This window comes from Aythya ferina (assembly GCF_964211825.1).
Source record: "Aythya ferina genome assembly, chromosome: 5".
NCBI lineage: Eukaryota > Metazoa > Chordata > Aves > Anseriformes > Anatidae > Aythya > Aythya ferina.
The window spans coordinates 55,186,029-55,203,871 of NC_140301.1; the positions used below are offsets into that span (position 1 = coordinate 55,186,029).

At 40.3% G+C, this 17,843-nt stretch overlaps 2 protein-coding genes across 7 annotated transcripts in view; one reads left to right on the forward strand and one right to left on the reverse strand.

Moving 5' to 3' along the window:
- The first annotated feature begins 1 nt into the window (after position 1).
- On the forward strand, positions 2-13,727 carry ZFYVE21 (zinc finger FYVE-type containing 21). Of its 2 annotated transcripts, XM_084521836.1 has the most exons (8): positions 5-176; positions 5,886-5,936; positions 7,825-7,993; positions 9,661-9,736; positions 10,516-10,607; positions 11,410-11,463; positions 12,761-12,903; positions 12,998-13,727. In XM_084521836.1, the coding sequence occupies exons 1-8, from the start codon at positions 45-47 to the stop codon at positions 13,031-13,033; spliced, it is 753 nt and encodes a 250-aa protein (XP_084377962.1). In that variant the 5' UTR covers positions 5-44; the 3' UTR covers positions 13,034-13,727. The 2 variants fall into 2 exon arrangements, with proteins under 2 accessions (XP_084377963.1, XP_084377962.1); XM_084521837.1 differs by lacking the exon at positions 11,410-11,463 and having other exon boundaries at positions 2-176.
- Positions 13,728-14,161: 434 nt separating this feature from the next.
- Positions 14,162-17,843, reverse strand: part of PPP1R13B (protein phosphatase 1 regulatory subunit 13B) — a 70,791-nt gene continuing 67,109 nt past the window's right edge. For all 5 annotated transcript variants that reach the window (XM_084521821.1, XM_084521820.1, XM_084521819.1 and 2 more), the window contains 3 exons: positions 17,616-17,782; positions 16,547-16,746; positions 14,162-15,690 (listed from right to left, as the gene is read on the reverse strand). In XM_084521821.1, the coding sequence (XP_084377947.1) occupies positions 15,649-15,690; positions 16,547-16,746; positions 17,616-17,782 (409 nt within the window). In that variant the 3' untranslated portion in view covers positions 14,162-15,648. The remainder of the gene's footprint in view (positions 15,691-16,546; positions 16,747-17,615; positions 17,783-17,843) is intronic.

The following is a 17,843-nucleotide window of genomic DNA, read 5'->3' on the forward strand; positions in this document are numbered from 1 at the left end:
GGGCGAGTAGCGGTGGCGGAGCCGCGGGGGGGGGCGGTCAGAAGATGTCGGGCAGCGAGGCGGCGGATGCCAAGAAGCTGGTGCGCTCCGCCAGCGGGCTGCGCATGGTGCCCGAGCTGCGCGCCGCACGCAGCCCCTTCGGCCTCGACGAGCCGCCCTGGGTGCCCGACAAGGAGGTAGCGCGGCTGGGCGGGGGGCTGCGGGCCCCAACGGTCCCCCAACGGTCCCCCAACGGTCCCCCAACGGTCCCCCAACGGTCCCCCAACGGTCGCCCGTGGGCTCGCCTCAGCGCTGAGGCGGGACCGGCCGCGGGGTTGGCGGCTCCCGGCGCTGCTCGTCCCGTCCCGTGCTGGGTCAGGCTGGGGGTTAGGGACAGGTTCTGCACACAGAGGGTGGCTGGGCACAGGGACAGGCTCCCCAGGGAGGTGATCACAGCCCTGAGCCTGACAGGGCTCAACGTAGCGTTTGGACACCGCTCTCAGACACGGGCTGGTTTTTCGGTGGTGCTGTGTGGAGTCAGGAGTTGGACTCGATGGCCCTTGTGGGTCCCTTCCACCTCGGGATATTCTGTGGACAAATAAAGCTAACTTTGAAGAGCGTTTCTTTAAAAACTGACACAAAATATAGCAAAAGGCTGCGTTAGAGCACCCTTTGTGGCACGTAGTCTGAATGTTCTGTTCTGCATGTTAAATAAATCTAAAACAAAATCTTTTCAGTCAGCTTTGCTTCTAAACACTTTTAAAATAAACTGTGTAATCGTGACAGTCTTGTACATTTCACATAATATGCATTATTTGTTGCTGGTCCGTGCAGCTAGATGCTCACAGAGTTCGGAATCAGTTGTTTACTTATTTCCCCTCTGTGGTGTGGCTACGTGCCAATGCATTTAAACGGGACTGGAGTTTTTTTTTTGAGGAGCCAATATGAACTTAAGCAGGCAGCCTTTAAACAGACCCGTTCTTTGCCAGATAGGGATCTGTTTGGACTGTGTTATACAGGAACGCTGCCCTGTAGGTCAGGAGAAAGGAAGAAAATTTTGCCCTTACCGGGTATCTCTGGAGGCAAAAAGTTTGGTGTAAAAGTTACTACACCAGCAGAGTCACTCAGCTACAGCAGCTTCTGCCACTCACTGAGCCTTCACTGCAGCGACTGAGCCTAGCCTTCCCTGGCAGAAAGTGCTGTGGCTAGTAAGCCAGTTGCAAGTTTCATCTGAAATAATGATCTTGTTTTGGAAAGTCACTTTTTCAACCTATTTTAAACGAGCAAGCAGATAAAATATCTTGCTGGAGTTCTTGCAAGTTAGTCTCTTCCAACCTTAGAGAACAAAATCCTCCCTGTCGTCAGTAGCAACTGCCTGTCTGCCTTAAGCATAGCTACAGTGCAGTTTTCGGTGACCAGAGCAGTGTCAGATGCAGGTGCCCAGGTGTGCATCGATCGGTGAGCGTGCAGCCAAGTGGGATCTGGAGTTACTCGATAAGGGGTGGTTTCACAGGGCGTTGTGTGCAGTCTGCTTTTGCAAGGTAGGTGACTTTCGATGCGCTGTGTACCTTGACCTCAGCTATCTGGAAACTTGAGTGCTGACACATCGCCAGCAGTGGATGCAATTTGTCTAACAGTTATCTCCAATTGAAAGCCGGTTCCTCCCAGACGGACAGTGTAGCTTTATAGCTGGGCAGTTCTCAATTATAGCCGACTAATTCCATGTAAATAAAAAATGGTGCTTCCAGGTCTACTACATAGTACCATCTTAATTCAACTGCAGGCTGTGGGAGGATTTGTAGAATTTATTGAAGCTAGTTAGATGTATTTAAGAATTGATGTATCTAAAATGAATAGACATAATGTGGTGCATGGTGTGAATTTGTATTTTCTATCACATTGGTACCGCAGGCATTCATTCTGCTTAAGACGACTTTCTTTGTGGTGTGTTCGACAGAATGATGATTAGTGACTGAATGTTGCCTTTGCATCAAATTCAGGTGTACTTGCTATTGAGAGGAGGTGTATTGTAGGCAAACATTTTAAATGCTTGTGTTCACTCATATTCTTAATCGTGCATCTATTGTTGTGAAGAAAGAAAAAGTTACTTCACTGTATTTCTTTACCTCAAAGTGTACTGAAATTCAGACATCCATTTGACTAGCTTTTACCATGTACAAATTTTTCTTTAAGCATGCAGTGTACAGGGAAGGAAGTATAACAAGGAAGTTATAAACTCATCTTTTTCTTAATAAAATCAAATTTGAGAGGCAGCCTTAGCTAGTTAGTGGATTCAACGAGAACATCTGCTCTTGACAGTGATTTAGTCCAGTAAAATAAAGAACATATTTTCTTCCCCCAAGAGAAAGGGCGAGTATTACCCAATGTTGACCTGGCTTTTCAAATACACTGACTTCTGCTGTGTACGAGTAAATTCAGTACTTTTCTGAAGGAAATGTCTTCTGATTTGTTTTTTAAAAGTCAAATGATCGTCCTAGGAGTGATGGCAGTTGGGAATTCTGTTAAACTTAGCATGTAACTTTGGAATACATTTAAGTTTTCTAACTTGGTATTACAAGACTGTGCAGCCTGTAAATATCAGGATGTTCTTGTTGAGTCTTTAAGTATGAGGAGTTTGAAGTGTGTAAGACTGAAGCAGGACTATAGAAAACGTTTTTGGTAGTCTTTCAGTGAAATTGAAATGAATAAGGAGTTGAGGTTGGTAATAGTGTGTAGATCTGTGAACATGATTAAACTTGAGACAGAGCTTAAGGTGTTGGTCAGTGCATGTGCCAAGGGTCTGAAGCAAAGCTTCTTGCTAATCCCCAGAAGAGCTCAACAAGTGATATGCTGGTGGGGGAAGTCATGGACTAAGAGTCCTGTAAAATTTGAGTGTTACAATGCAGAGGTGGACAGAGCTTGTGGCATCAGGCTGTGTCCCAGATCTCGGGTGGCCGAGGAGCGATGCCTGCCTCAGAGAGCAGCCGATGGGAGAACGATACGATGGAACCCAGCTTGGTGTGGCTCAGGCGCTCGGTGGTTGCGTGACAGCGCTGCTCTCGCACCCCAGCGAGCTTACAGCCTCGGCGAGGAACCGGTTGCGCACAGTCCTGCTGTTATCAGAAGGCATCTGCTGCTGGCACCAGCTGTGCTTGTCAGGCACGTTGAGCTCTGATTCAATGAGCTCGCAGACGTCCATGTTGGCAAATGTTGGCTGTGTTAATGTGCTTAGCCAGGTGTTAGCTTGCATCGCATCTATCGCTTCGTTACTGGATATGCAAATACAGCGCATGAAGTGTAACTAGAGCCTGCTGCCGACCTGCACTGTTCTCACCTCTGGGGCTGAGGAATTACGCTAATTTGTTACCGTGCTTCAGCAAATGCATCAGAAGTTCCTCTCTACTTGTGCTGAACTTGCTCTCAGTACTTCTAAATTAATGCTGATAGCCAACGACTGCTGGTGCTTCCGTTTTCTTCTTGCTGAAGTAATGACAGCAGCAATCCGCCAGAATGAGCAGTATGCTGGCTGTGTGTTAAATCAATATACTCGTTATATGGGTTTTATTTAATACCTTATTTTGTATCTGAGTGCTTCTACTTTCAAAACAAAAATCAGAGTTGCAGTAGTCTTAAAAAGCCTATGTCTTGAGGACATGAGAAGTGTCTCAGGTGTTGCACTATCTTCTTGCCAATGCACTACCAAACTGAAGCAGCTCAGTGCTCGCGTGCTGGTGTCAGCGCGTGGCCGGACACGAAGGGTTCACCTCCGGGGAAATGCTGCTGCTGTGCCTGGGAAGAGCTCCCTGGTGAAGTTGTTATGCAAACGGGTTCTCTTGGGTTTGGTTACTCAAAGCAGAAGTGCCTTGAAGGAACAGTATGTTGACTCTGCTTGTGTCAGAACGTTTTGGTAGGAAAATAGCCTTCTGTGATTTCTGCCACTGCATGCCATTTCACTTCGTGACTTATCTCTGACTGCGCTCTATGTAAGGCAGCGTTATCATGAAGGGTCTGGAATTCAGAAATATTTTTCTGTAGTTTGTAGGAAATAAGAAGATGGGTAATTCCGTTACTTGCTGAAAATAGATTTTACGTTTCGCCCAACATTGTGTATGAAACCTATTTAAGATGGTGTTTAGAAAAGCTTTTTTCCCCCTAGGTTGTGGCTTCTGCTTTCTGATTTCGAACCAAAATTACAAATTTTCATTACGAAAATAAATTATACTCCTGGTAAATTCAAAGTATTTTGAAATCCTTGCCCTGCCCAGCTTGTGGGCAAACAATTAAGCTCCATACATGAAAAAAACTAAAACACTAAACAAAGATCAGTGCACAGCAAAACATGGTGTAAGCTGTAGAGTGTTACATGTTACAGAGGAAACCTTGGGAATGCTGATGTCTTGTGCTCAAGGTTATTAATCAGCGAATATCAGAATAAGCTTTTATATGGCCATTGTGAAAAGGGGAGGTTGGGTGCCTTGGTTCAGTGCATTACTTGAGACAGTGCAGGAACACTGCTGGTTCTCCTTTGTCTGGGATTTAGAAAGAGCTTCCTGTAGCAAATATTGCAGAGTAGCTATTTCTGTTCCATTGCAGCGACGGCTGTTACCCTCTAATTTGCTAAACTTCTGTTTAGATGTGAGAATGCTTTGTATAAACTGTTGTAAATTACGAACAAGCTTTTACTTAAAAAGTTTCTAAAGATTTTTTTTCTTAACGTAGCTGCTGTAGTGTTTTCTTGGTTACTGTTGTAGAAGTTGTGACAGTGATTGGGAATGTGGTGAAACAGAAATCCCTGAAATAGACTCCAAAACTTTTGTAACCTGAATGAATTCTTAGAAGATAGAGGGTTATGTATTGAAATGTATTAATTAAAGGCAAACAGTGATAACTGTGTGCTTAGCAAATGACACCCGCTCAGCCTAGGGCATGTTTTTAAGATGACATTCTGCTGAACTCTGTGAAAGCCTGGTTTGAAGAGTTCAGGTTTCCAGAGTTACAAAACTCACTGAAGAATCATCCAACTATGTTCCGATTCAGATGTGAGATGTAATTTTGCATTAACATTTGCAAATAAATCTGGTAGTAATTACTTGTGAGCCACAGAGAGTGTTCCCTCCTCCCAACCCCCTTTTTTTTTGATACAGTGGATAAAAATAAGTTGTGAAAATTAAGCAATCTGACTTCAGAGTATCAGCCCTGCGGAAGGTGACTTTCTGCACAGAAAATGTTAATTGTAACAATCACTGAATTCTTCTGGTACTTAAGCAAGTCAGAGCTGCTGACCTGTACTTGTACACTCAGTTGGGAGAGAGAAGCCTCCTCAATTTTTTTCTGGCTTTTCTTTTGGGAAGAGCGTGGGCGTAACCTTGTGTTAGGAAAGAGATGCTTCAGGAAGTAGTGACATTTTGTAGCTGGAATAAAAAATAAGTCCTAGTGGCTTGGAAGAAAACCAAAAATCTCCTAGAGTGTTTTAAAAATATGCAAGTATTGAGAGCAATAAAATACGTAAACAGTGTTTTAGAGTGTCAACAGAGCATCACAACAGGATGACAACTTGCATGAAAACATAGTTAACTCCAGAATATATGACTGTCTGGACAGCCAAACGTAATTAAGCATGACAAGAACTTCAGAAATGTAGTTTTGACTGCTGACAGGATGTAGTATTCCTTAGGGTGAATGAGTTTGGCTGCTTTTTTTTTGTCTTGTGAGTGGGGATGACGTTATTTTGCTACATCTGTATTAAAATAAATGAAAACTGTGGTGAAAAAGATTAAAGGACGTAAACTTCTCGGAGGCAGTTCTTTTTGGGGAATAACAATAAAGCCCAGTCTTTGCATGTGGTAGTAGTACGATTAAAAATCTAGAAATGTTGTTAGTTAACGTTATTTTGTACTGTTTTGTAGTGCCCAAGATGTATGCAGTGTGATACAAAATTTGACTTCATAACTAGAAAGGTAAGAAATGAACAAAATACAATGTTTTAACTGTTGCAAAATGCTAATATGGAGCTCTGGTTTAAAATGTGGATGATTTCAGTAGAATATCATGCAAAGTCTGCTGTACATTCAAATAGTTTTTCTTTCTGTTCTGCCTTTTCTGAGTAGAGGACTTTTTTTTTCTTTTTTATGTTCTGTTTCTTTGACATTCCTCTTGCTCAGTGTGTTTGGGCTTTTCCCAAATGCTGTGTACCCACAGGATTTACATTCAAAGGAAGAGTTAGAGGAGCCCACGCTGGAGAAGGCTGCTAACATCAGTACTGACACAGAAACCAGATGAACTAACATGGCTGTGTCCTGGGAGATAAGCTTAGTTGTGGAAATGTAAGCAAATGTTTTCAGGAGTAATGAATTGCAATCTGACGTTAAAGGGCTGTATGGCTCAAATGTGGAGAGCCAAAAGTCAGATTGTCCGTCTGTTCTAGAAGTGAAACACAACTGATCTCACAACAGGAAAGGGGAATTTCTGGTTAAAGTAGAATCTGCCTTGATTGCTGTGAACCATAATTAGGTTCCCTGCATGAAGAAAAACCACTTTTATGTAATGAACATATTTAAAGCGGACCACTATGGAATTGTTGCTGGTTTACAGAATATTGCTGTCAGAAAACCTGCTGGAACGGGGTTTGGCAGTCTCCCAAAAGAAGCCAACAATGATTTTAGGAGATAAAAATGTTTCTTTGTATTACTGCACTGATGGGCGTTTAGCATTTGCTTGTGGAAGTGCAGAAAGATGTGGAAGTGTGACTTGCGTGCATTGACCTAGGTCATGATTTGTAATGTATTGTTTGGAGGGAAAAGGAAGGAGAAACTTTAAAACAGACATACTGATGTGCTGTACCAGAGAGATGGAAGTTTTCAGAAAGACTGAAGAACATTAGGGTAACTACATTATAAGAACTAAGAGAATATAGACATTTTATTTACCTTTTAGTTGGATGAGTTAAGAGCATGGATTGGTTGAGAAGCAGTAATTCATCAGGCTGCTGTATTTTACTTGTGTTACCTTTGGGAAGTAAATGGAGGTAGCCATGGGTAATAGGTGCTTCAGAGAACTTTGCGTAATACTTGGTAGAAAAGTCTAACAGTGATCAGAACTGCAGTTTATCAGTGCCTTGTATCAAGCTGTTGAAACTTGCTTTGAGCCACAAATCAGTTCTGGCTTGCCTGGGAGTACTTGTTCTGGCCTGAGATACTGTCATCCCATGGAAACTTGCATCAGGAGGAACTACTGGGACTGTCACACCCCAGTAGTGATGGAGTGTGAGCCACTCGGTGAAGGTTTGGGAGCTGCTCTGATTGTATTACAACTTTGCTGGATTTGTACTATGCTGCCTGATATTTCTGGTAGAGATGGGGCTTTAGGTTTTAGGAATGAAAGTTCTTAGCATTTTCCCTGGGAAAAAAAACTTGAGAACAAGTTTTGAGGGAGAAGAACAGCATCTGCAGTTGAAGCTCCGAGAGATCTCTTCTTGGAAGTAGGACAGGTTCTAGAAACCACTCTTCTCTTGCATTTCTACTGACAGGCGAGGAATTTGGGAGGGTCCTCTCAGTGTCTTCTCTGGTCTGATTTAAAAGTCTCTTGGCAGAGTGCCAACAAAGGCCTGTAGTGCTTTTCATACTACGCACAGTCTTCAGGGTTCAGTCTTCAGAGAGTTCTTTCTACCACTACAGCAGCTCGATGTCATTTACCACTTGACTACTGTCCTGTCCCTTCAACATGTACGTTTTACACCTGAGAAACTGTGCTGTTTCTTGGGGAGGAGGATGTTTAATGGGGGACCTTTATCAAATTATTCTCTAATAATTTCTTTTGTAAATAAACACAATCTCCTCTCATGCTTAGCATCACTGCCGAAGATGTGGAAAGTGCTTCTGCGACAAATGCTGCAGTAAAAAAGTGCCTCTGCCTCGCATGTGTTTTGTGGACCCTGTGCGCCAGTGTGCTGAATGTGCCCTCATCTCTCAGAAAGAAACAGAGTTTTATGACAAGCAGCTTAAAGTGCTCATGAATGGTAAGTACCAAGTGCACATATATGCTGTTTCAATCTCACTTAGATTTGTTCAGATGCTGTGTTAAACAAATCTGATAACTGGCAAGACTAATTTTTGTCAAATGAGCTGCTACATTGCAGTTTTGTCTCCTTAAAATGCATATTTGTTGTTGCATGTTTGCCGTTTAATTTTATATTATCAGCTTATTTAGCAAGAAGTGTATGATTTGGGTCAGGTATTTACAGAATTCTTTAAAGACAAAGGAGTTTTTAATGCCTTTGAGGATAGATGTGTGTGGTTGGCACTTTATTAATGTAGTCCACCTTTTAGCTGTTTCTGTTAGTTACGCTAAATGAGGATGAAAATGCTTAACAGACATTTTTAAAACAATTAACAGGATGCTGTGCTTTGATCTTGTCCATTGCCTATGGCTGTGGTTGATGGCAGGTCGTAAATGTGGTGAGTTTTGCACAGTATTAAAGCTACATGCAATACAGCAATTCATGTTCCAATTATATTAAGAAAGCTGAATCTTCAGTTTTCAAAATATTCTCTAATTGTTTGGGTCCTTCTGATGGGTTCTTCACTCAGTGTGATGCAGGTGTGTATAGCTGGTAAGCTAAACCACGCCTCTCATTAACAGTCTGATTTGTTCCTAGGGAGATTCTAGGTCTAGACAGAGCTACATTTGTCCCTGGTAGTATACAAATCATTCTTAACCATGCACAGAAGACAACTTTTAAAAAATATTTATTTTAACCTGAAGATATAAGAAAATAAATACTAAAAAAGTTGTGCTTGCATTCATGTTATGCAATTAACGTCTGTAGTTATTCCTGCCTTGCTGTGGAGGTTCAGATCTCAGAGAAATGGCGATTTTGATCTCCATGGCAGTTGTGTTGCTGGTCCCTCTCTGTCTCATGTCGGCAGCAGCCTGGGGCCCCATACTGAGGGTCAGTGAGACACGGTGCTATTATGAAATAGATCGTGAGGTGAAGCTCTGAGGCTGCACAATTCAGATTGTGGAGATAGCTCACAGGCCAATTGACAGTGCCGTATGTTTGGTTTTGTTTTTTGATTTCCCAGACCAACAGTGTTGGGATTAGGTAATACAGGGAGTGTAACAATACATGGAGGAAATAAAGAGGTGGGCATGTAGTCTGCTTTATGAATCACTTGGCTCATGTAGTTAAGGTGACTTTCCTGATGCCAGAGGAGCTGTTTGGAGCAGGCAGAGAAATACAACATGAAGGCTGCAATTCACTGACCTCAGAGTAAGACTGAGCTAGTCTTCAGTAGTGAGAGAGGTTTCTTAGTATCTATTAAGCATGCAGCTAAAGGTCACATCCTGCTATTTGATTCTTCTGTGTAATTTTAAGAAGGTAGGATCGTCTGGTTTTTCTCCAAATCTGTACTTATTTTTGAAAGATTTATCTTAGAAATATGATTTACATGATTTATCTACAGTGTAGGTGGAATTGCATCGTAATTGTGAATGGTCATATGGTGCAGAACTAACTGAAAACCTTTCTATACTTGAATGTCCTGTCAGTGTTTATCAGTTTATGTCAGTTTAATGTTCCAGTTAGTCTCCTCATTGAGCCGAATCAGTGCAGTAAGTATCCTTTTTGATTCTTGAATGTTTCTTCCCAAACTCTGCATTGAATACTGAAACATTTCTTTTCAGGTGCTTCGTTCTTTGTAACTCTGGGAACATCTGATAAATCTGAGCTCATGGTTTGTCGACTTTCCAACAATCAGAGGTGAGGAGGACTGATAGAAATTGCACTTGTGAACACGGCTATATTGTTATCATAACCCAAACAAAATACAAGCATAGCTTCCAGTGAGGATACTGGAAGAATAATCTGACTGAAAGGATGGATATAATGTTATTGTATATTATATTATTGGGCTAAGGGTGTGTGAATTTAATAGCAGTGTGAAAAAGGGGCCCTCGGAGGTGTGAAGCACTCCTCTTGCTTTGTTCAGTGAAGACTGTTTCCAGAAGCAGCAAGGAGCAGAAATGCTGGAATGCCTTGGAATGACAGAGCTCCGCTCCTTGATAATGTCTTGGTGGCACTGCAGTACAGTGTTTTTGACAGCTAACAAAAGGCTTACAGGAAGAAGGACCGGGGGAAAAAAAATCCATAGCTACTGAAAAAAAAAACTTGTTTCAGAATGATGAGTCCAGTGCTGCACAGTATTGCTTAATGTTACAGTCAGAGCATTGCTTTGGTCATCCCTAGAGTTTGGCTGGCTGGAGCACTTCAAACTCCACATTCTCTTCTTGCCCTGTAACTCTGGAGGAAAGCATTTAATATTTTGAAAAGGTCTCCTGGCAAATTGCTCTACAATTCTCTATTTTTTTGTTTTAAGTGAAGCACTTCAATGAAAAGTAACTTCACCTGCTTGGCTCTGCTCCCTCCTCACTCTGTGAAGTATACAGGCTACCAGTCAATGAGAGACTCTAACTTAATTCATTTGATTTGGACTTGATATTGTAAACAAGAAACTTAATAACAGTTTATTTTTCATATAGATACCTGGTTTTGGATGGAAACAGCCACTATGAAATTGAAATTGTACAGATTTCAACTGTTCAGATACTTACAGAGGGATTTACTCCTGGAGGTAATTTTTTTCGTTAAATACAAATTGACTATTAAGAAAAAGATGAAGTGGTAATTGTTGTTCAAGCTAGACAGTGCATTTCTGGTAGCTCAGGTGTAACTACATTATTGTATTACAGTGGTTCTCGGAGTAGAGTGTAGTGCATGGAAGCTGTCCATGTGGCTGATGGGATTTTAGGTGAAACAAGAATTCAGACATTACTTTAGGACTTTAATAATGGGGGAACTTCTTGATAAAGGTGATCGTCACCTGGTCTGATTCATTCTCCTTGCTAAACATCTATGGATTGGAAAGCTCACTGGAGGGAGCTATCACTCTTAGCTTCTGTTTCAGAATCCAGCTAAGATTTCTCTTCTATTTGTGTAAACAACTTAGAGGAGAGTAAGAGAAGCTACTCAAAAAAAGATAATATATATATTATGCTTTCTCAATTTCATTCAAGATGAAGGGTTGGCTAAGTGAAACTGCTAATATCTTGGAATACTTTGGTAGCTACTTAACTGCCTCGTATCTGGACAGATTTCTTAGTATTTCAGGATGAACTTAAATATGATTTCATTGAAATGAGAGCAAACAAGGTCAGGAATTTTAATAATTGCTTAGTAAGCAACATCTCTGTCACTGCTGGAATTTTTAATTGGACAGTCCGTGCAGTGGCAGTACAGCATGTTAACTTTAATGAACTTGGTATTCAAATCAATCAGATGTGTTGCAGAGTTGCTTAATGCTCCTGTAATTTCTTGTTCATTACTATTCTGATCGCTTTATCTTTTTGCCTGCCTGCCTTCCTTCTTGATGGTAGAAAAAGATATTCACACTTACACCAGCCTTCTGGAGAGCCAGCATATTACTGAAGGTATCGCCAGTACCTTGTGTGAGCATGACTCACTTCAGCATGCTGTTACGACCCCTCTCCCATCTGTCTTCCCTTGCAGTGCTAGTTTTTTGCTTGATCTATAGCTGTTCAACTTAAGACAAGTTATGTTCATGTATTTATCCCTTCCCATCTATTTAATAAACTGAGAATGAATGTTTTGTAACTGCTTGGAGGAGAACTAAAACACTTGATTCCTCCTTTAGACTACATGTACATGTCTGTGCTAGAAGCGGGAGGACTTCTACCCATCACCTACTTTAGCAGAGATGTGCTGAATTCTGTACACCAGGAATGAGCAATATATTGTGTGTGTACTGCCTAGTACCTGGTACGAGCTGTTAGGCTGACTGGGTAGATGCAGGAGAGCAAGTGATGGAGTTGGATTGCAGTCTCTCCTACCAGAGGAGGAAATAGCTGTGTCTGCAAATGCTGTCTGCAGGCTTTTGATCACATTGCTTAGACCAGGATTGTCTTTGTTTGGCTTCTTGGATATTACTGTCATGGCCTCCAGGACCCCTTCTTCTTGTGCAAACAGTCTTTGTAAAAAGAACTTTGCAAAACGTCCTTCTGTGTGTGGTGGTGCTGTTCCTGTGACTTAGTTCGTGGCTACTACTTCAGTAAATAAGCAAGCCAGTAACTGAATGTGAAGGATCAATGTGCTGTTTTACACAAAGCTTTTGTTTCATTTCTGTATTCTTGCTTTGGTTTATCTGTGCAGCTAGAGTAGGAGAGATGTAAACAACTTCTTACCATGCTGCTGTCAGAGCAATGTCTTTTGTAGTGGATTTCCTTCAGGAAATAAACAAAGTTTTTGCCAGCTCCTATTGTGGAAGCATCTTTCTCAACCTTTGCCAAATTTGGTGGGGCTTATCACTGATGTGCCAGACTTGGGATCAAGCAAGGATCCCTGTTTGATACCAGTCTAACTGGACAAGAGTAGTTCAGTTTAGAAACTGCTGGCTGTATTGTGAAGCCATGGTATCTATTTAAGAGAAGGCAGATGGTAACACTGAAATACAAGAGTTTTGTCTCTGTAATTAGTGGCTTCTACAGGCTCTGCCTCAGTGACAGAACTAGACAATACTGAGTCTGCACATTGCGCTGCCTGGCATTAACACCCTTTTGTCACCGTCTCCTGATGCTGCACTTGGTGCACTTGCAGTTTTTAGTGCTTTGAATCAAGTGGTGAGATAGCTGTCTTCAACTGTGACTATTAGCTAAAAAGTTGTGTTTATTTAGTTTGTGAAGTTTTGTTCATGATTTTTTTTTTTTTCAGGAGGTAATACTCGTGCCATAGGTATGATTCTACAGTATAAAGTACCAGGATCAGAGGAGCTAACACAGATGAAGTTTACAGCCAGTGAAGACTACACCTCTAACAAGAAGTTGTCAGCAAGCTGGCTGGCAGCTATGCATAAGGTAAGGGAGGGAGGCGTAAAGTCTTTGCAAGGAGCTTTGTAGCAGAAGTGAAACTTCAAGCAGTCAATACGGTAATGTTTTGTGTTTATATTAGGCAACAAAACTTCTTTATGAGTCTCGGGACCAGTAAGAACAGCAGACTGTTGGCAGCTGGAGGGAAGACACCAGCCTTGAAGGACCTGCCTCTCACTTTGCTAACCTGGCGGCTAGGTAACACTTGTTCTTCTTGACCTTTTGTCATTCCAGTGTGGTTCATTCTGTAAGATCTGGCAACTGCAATGTTTTATTTCGAACCATGAGTATTCACTATAGTGTGCAATATGTATACAATTAATGCTTTAAACAGTCTCACCTTTTAAGACTTTGTATATTTTGTTAAACCTTTATTGGCACTTAATATGAAAGTGACCTGCACTACAGCTAATGTACAGCACAACTTTTATAGTAACAATTATATATACTGTTTGCCACAAAAAGCAAACAAAGGTATATGTCTCTTCTGCAGAGAATAGCTTTTGGGTCTAGATCTCAGGTTTTTCCCTCTATCCAAATGTTTAAAAATCAATGTACAATAAAATCTGCCTTAGATATGATTTTATAGAAGTCAATTGATTTTTTTAACACATCTCACCAAATACCACCAAATTGGAATTACATGATTTTGAAACTTCCCTTCTGTAATAACTAAGCTTCCAGAATAATTTTTAGTTTTGTATTTTCTTTTTGGTAACTAGCTTTTGTTAATCTAACTGTAATGGTATCTGGAATTGTATACATTTTAATGTACAAAAATGAATAAATTAATTCACTTATTTAAAAAATGAGCTGATGCTTTCACAGTGTAGTTTCTTTAATGATAGATAGTATGGTCTCTGTCTGAACTCTGAAAGCTTTGACTTCTTATAGGCAGCACCCTAATCTTGATTTTAAGCTTTGATAATTTGCTAAAACTACTGGCACGAATCCTCTGCCTACACATGCTATATACCAGGCGTCTTTCTGCCTTCCATCTCCCTCAACAAGCACGCAAGGCAGAGCATTTCTAGCCAAGTATTTATTTGCCACAGTTGGAATACTGCAGTTTATAGTGTAAGGTGCTTTAAAAATTATTTGGTAAGTCAGTTCCTGTGCAAGTGGTAAAACAATGAGGAAATTGCATCAACAGAACATGAGAAGCTATACAGGTAGGTTTTTTTTATGTAGACTATGACCAATGGCATGTCCACAGTTGCTATTAAAAAACAGGAGAATGCAGCCATGCCTTAGCAGTACTTTATTGTGCACATTTACATGTTCTCTGAATTAGTGTATCATAGGCTCTTGAAATCATCACATTCATGTAGCAAATTCTTCAACAATAATACCCTTTCACTTTTCACCACAATATATACAGTTAACGCTAATCTGTGGTAAAAGCAAGTTACAGCACTGCAGAAATGGATATATAAATTATACACAGAACTTGTACATGAAGAATTAATTAAATTGCATACTGTTTAATGGGAGAAAATTACAAGAAATATGGCTACAACTTATAATGGGAAATTCAAAATATACTTTTGGTATATAAAATCATGTACAATTAAAATTCCAGTGAAGTGCTTTTTTTTTTTTTTTTTGCTTGAAACTACAATGTAGTGGAATAGATTATTGCATAACTTGCCTTGGCAACAGATGTAGGCTGCCAAGAACCACAGAAACTGTCCTTAAAAATTACATATTGCCTTTCTTAAATCCCTCTCTATACCTCATTTCTTTCTTCTCCTCGACTTAGCATCTACACACCTCACTTTCTACTTCTATTCAGTCCTTCATATTTTCTTTTAGACTGACCTGGGCAGACTTCAAATTATACAATATAACTCTTACCTGACTCTTACCTTTCTCAACTATTGCACTTTCATCCATGCAGACATACAAATCCCTTAAGCTGCTGCAAGTTCACTATAATTGTTCTGTCCTGAATGGACAAACTGCAGTGGTTAGTAGGGGAACCTTTACATTAGTAGAGGTAACACTGGTGCTGTAGGCTGAATAATAAGAAAATATAACACCAAGTGACCTATTCCTTAGGGGCTCTGAGAAGCATACAAATGCTGTTTGTTTGGTTAGTTTTCTAGCTTGAGTCTAAATGCAAATAATACTAGATGCTAGACTATGTAAAGCTTTTGTTGGGGTTTTCTAGACTAGGATTTAAGTATGTAAGCACGTTAACACTTAAAATCCTAGCCTTCATAAAGCTTTGGTGACTACGTACTTATGCATGTAATAGGTGAAGATTTTGTGTCCTAGAACCCAAAAAGCTGATCAGCAATGAGAGAACTCAACATTCACTGGTATTGAACAAAATATCCAAAATCCTGACGTGGGACAGTTACTGTGGGGTTGGAGCAAACTGGACAGCGTATCTGCACTTCGCAAATGACACCTCTGAACACTTAACACAAGAAAGCTCCTACCACGGAACTTTAACTTAATACACTGCTTTAGACAACAGTTGGTAGAACACTGTAGGTAGTGGAGATACCGCTCTCCTCATCAGTGGTGGGTCACATAAAACAATCTTCATTTACAAACTGCAGATCTGGAAAATCTTGGATGCTGTCCATTTAACAAGAGAAAGCACCATTAAAACTAAATATCATAGTTTTATTTCTCCATGTGAAATGATCAAAAACAATGGCTCCAGTGTATGTTTTAAGTTTCCAGTTACCATCAAGGTATTGCACTGTTGTACGACTGAAATCAAGCAAGGGTTCGCTGTCTAGGTTTTATTCGTGGATATAACTGTAAAAACAAAATGAAAATATTAGGCTTTGCATGGTTGATACCAGTTTAAATATAAATCAATTTAATTACAACCAAAGGGTACTTAAAAGAACTGAGTGATATGAAGCGTTTTATGGGTGTGAGATGCGTTACTGCTTGTTAAGCTACAGCATGTTCTTAAGTTACTTCTGAAAAGTTAAACCAGCAACAGCGGGAAGCCAAGGGCTGACTTACTCCTTCAAAGAGCACCAAAACTACGCTACAGGACATATCTACGTAAGTACAAGAGTTCCCTGTTTAGCCCTAGAGAGAGCTTGCTTCAAGCTCTATAAGGCTTTCTTACACATTTTGTCCTCTGTATTGCTCCACTTAGAGGCCTTACATTCCTGGTCTCTTGTGATAGCAGTGTTACGTTTGACTGAGCACAGCATAAATGACTTTCCTGAAGCTGTCACCTTCAAAGTTTCTTCCCATTTTAAAGTTGTATAAATATATTGCTTACCTTGTGCCAGGTATTAAAAACCTTCCTAAACTTTTGGGCTAAAGCCTACAGCTGCCTAATAAAGCCACTGTACTTTGCACAGGGGCCTTATCTTTTAACCAAGGGAAGTAAATCTTACTATACTTAGTATATATTAGGCTGTAATAACTTATTAAGTAAGTGTAGGACTAATCTCTTAATCGTAGCCTCTCCTTTCTGTTTTCAGTAATAGAGGCCTGACAGAATAAGGATACTCTGCTTCGCACCACTTAATAGTGGAGCGTTCAGATGGTGCACAGAGGGAGTCTGACCACAGATCCATCTTGTGGTCCTATTTTCAAAATTTAAAAAAAAAAAAAAAAGAGAGAGAGGAGAAAGTAACTTAGAACTTACCCCAAGAAGATTTTTAGGCACATAGCCTTCTTTATCATTGAGGCGGGCCCACCACCACTCCGTTTCATTGTCATCCTTGCGTCGCAGAATAGTAATGGCATCGCCCTCGTGGAATGACAACTCATCATTATTCTGGGCTTCGTAATCCCACAGAGCGTACACCACTCCTTTATTCATCACTCCCAACTTTTCCTGCACTCCTGTTAACAACAAATTAGACAATACACTAAACGGTAAAATAACCTGTTTTTCCCCTCTGAGATGTTTAGGGTGGACATTGAGGCCCAAATATTAGTCTCATTAATACCATTCCATGAACAATTTTCAGCACTTCTTGAAACAACTTCAGAAATTTAATATGTGACAAAATCAAATCTGGCAGAATAGTCAAAAACAATTTAGAGCATGAGGGTTTTTTTTGCTGTTGGTGGTGGTGGTTGTTTTCTTCATATATATAAATATATATATACATATATGTACAATGGAAACCATGGTGTTTTTTTTTGGTTGTTGTTTTGTTTTTTTTCAAATAAGGAAAATAGTTTTGCAGATGTCTGGTGCATGTTTCTCATGGGCCTACATTCTGTAACAGATCTTCTATATAGTAACACTTGAAGCTTTTGTAAATCTGTACGATGTCAGGTATACAGAGCCTTAACAAAGCTTTTAGCCTTTCTCTGTAAATTAGATTTCTCTGCTCCATCGAGGTACTTTCTTGCAAAATATGTCTCAATGTAATCTGCTAAAAAATTGTGCATCTGGAAGTTAATGTCTTTATTGAGATACTTGACAACTCACTGTTACTGTGAGAACCTCCCACTGCAAACATTTCCTTGAAATTAAATGAAATTAATACTTAAAAATTAGCATTAGAAGGAACCTGTGAGCAAAGAAGGCAAGGATTGTAAGTGACATAACCAAAAGACTTTTTTTCTTTTTTAATATTTGAAAAAACATGCAGTGCAATATTCTCAAGTCCGGGGCCTAAGCAGATGTTTCAGAGTGACAGGAAAGGGAGGAATTTTACAAAGGCTAAAAAAAAAGTTTGTAAAGTCTGATCACAGCTTACCGTACAAGAACTGGGAACACTGAATGTAACCTTCTTCCATCTCTTCACACTTATCTGCAGCAGTTTCGATATCACTTATAGTTGAAGCAAAAATAGCTGCCCCTGATTCAACCAGTAGTTTACACAGATGAACACTATTGCAAGAAGCAGCACAATGCAAAGGTGTCCTGAAATAAAGCAAACATGTAGGCATCAAAAAAATAAAGTTCCAGGAATCCTATTTGGTCT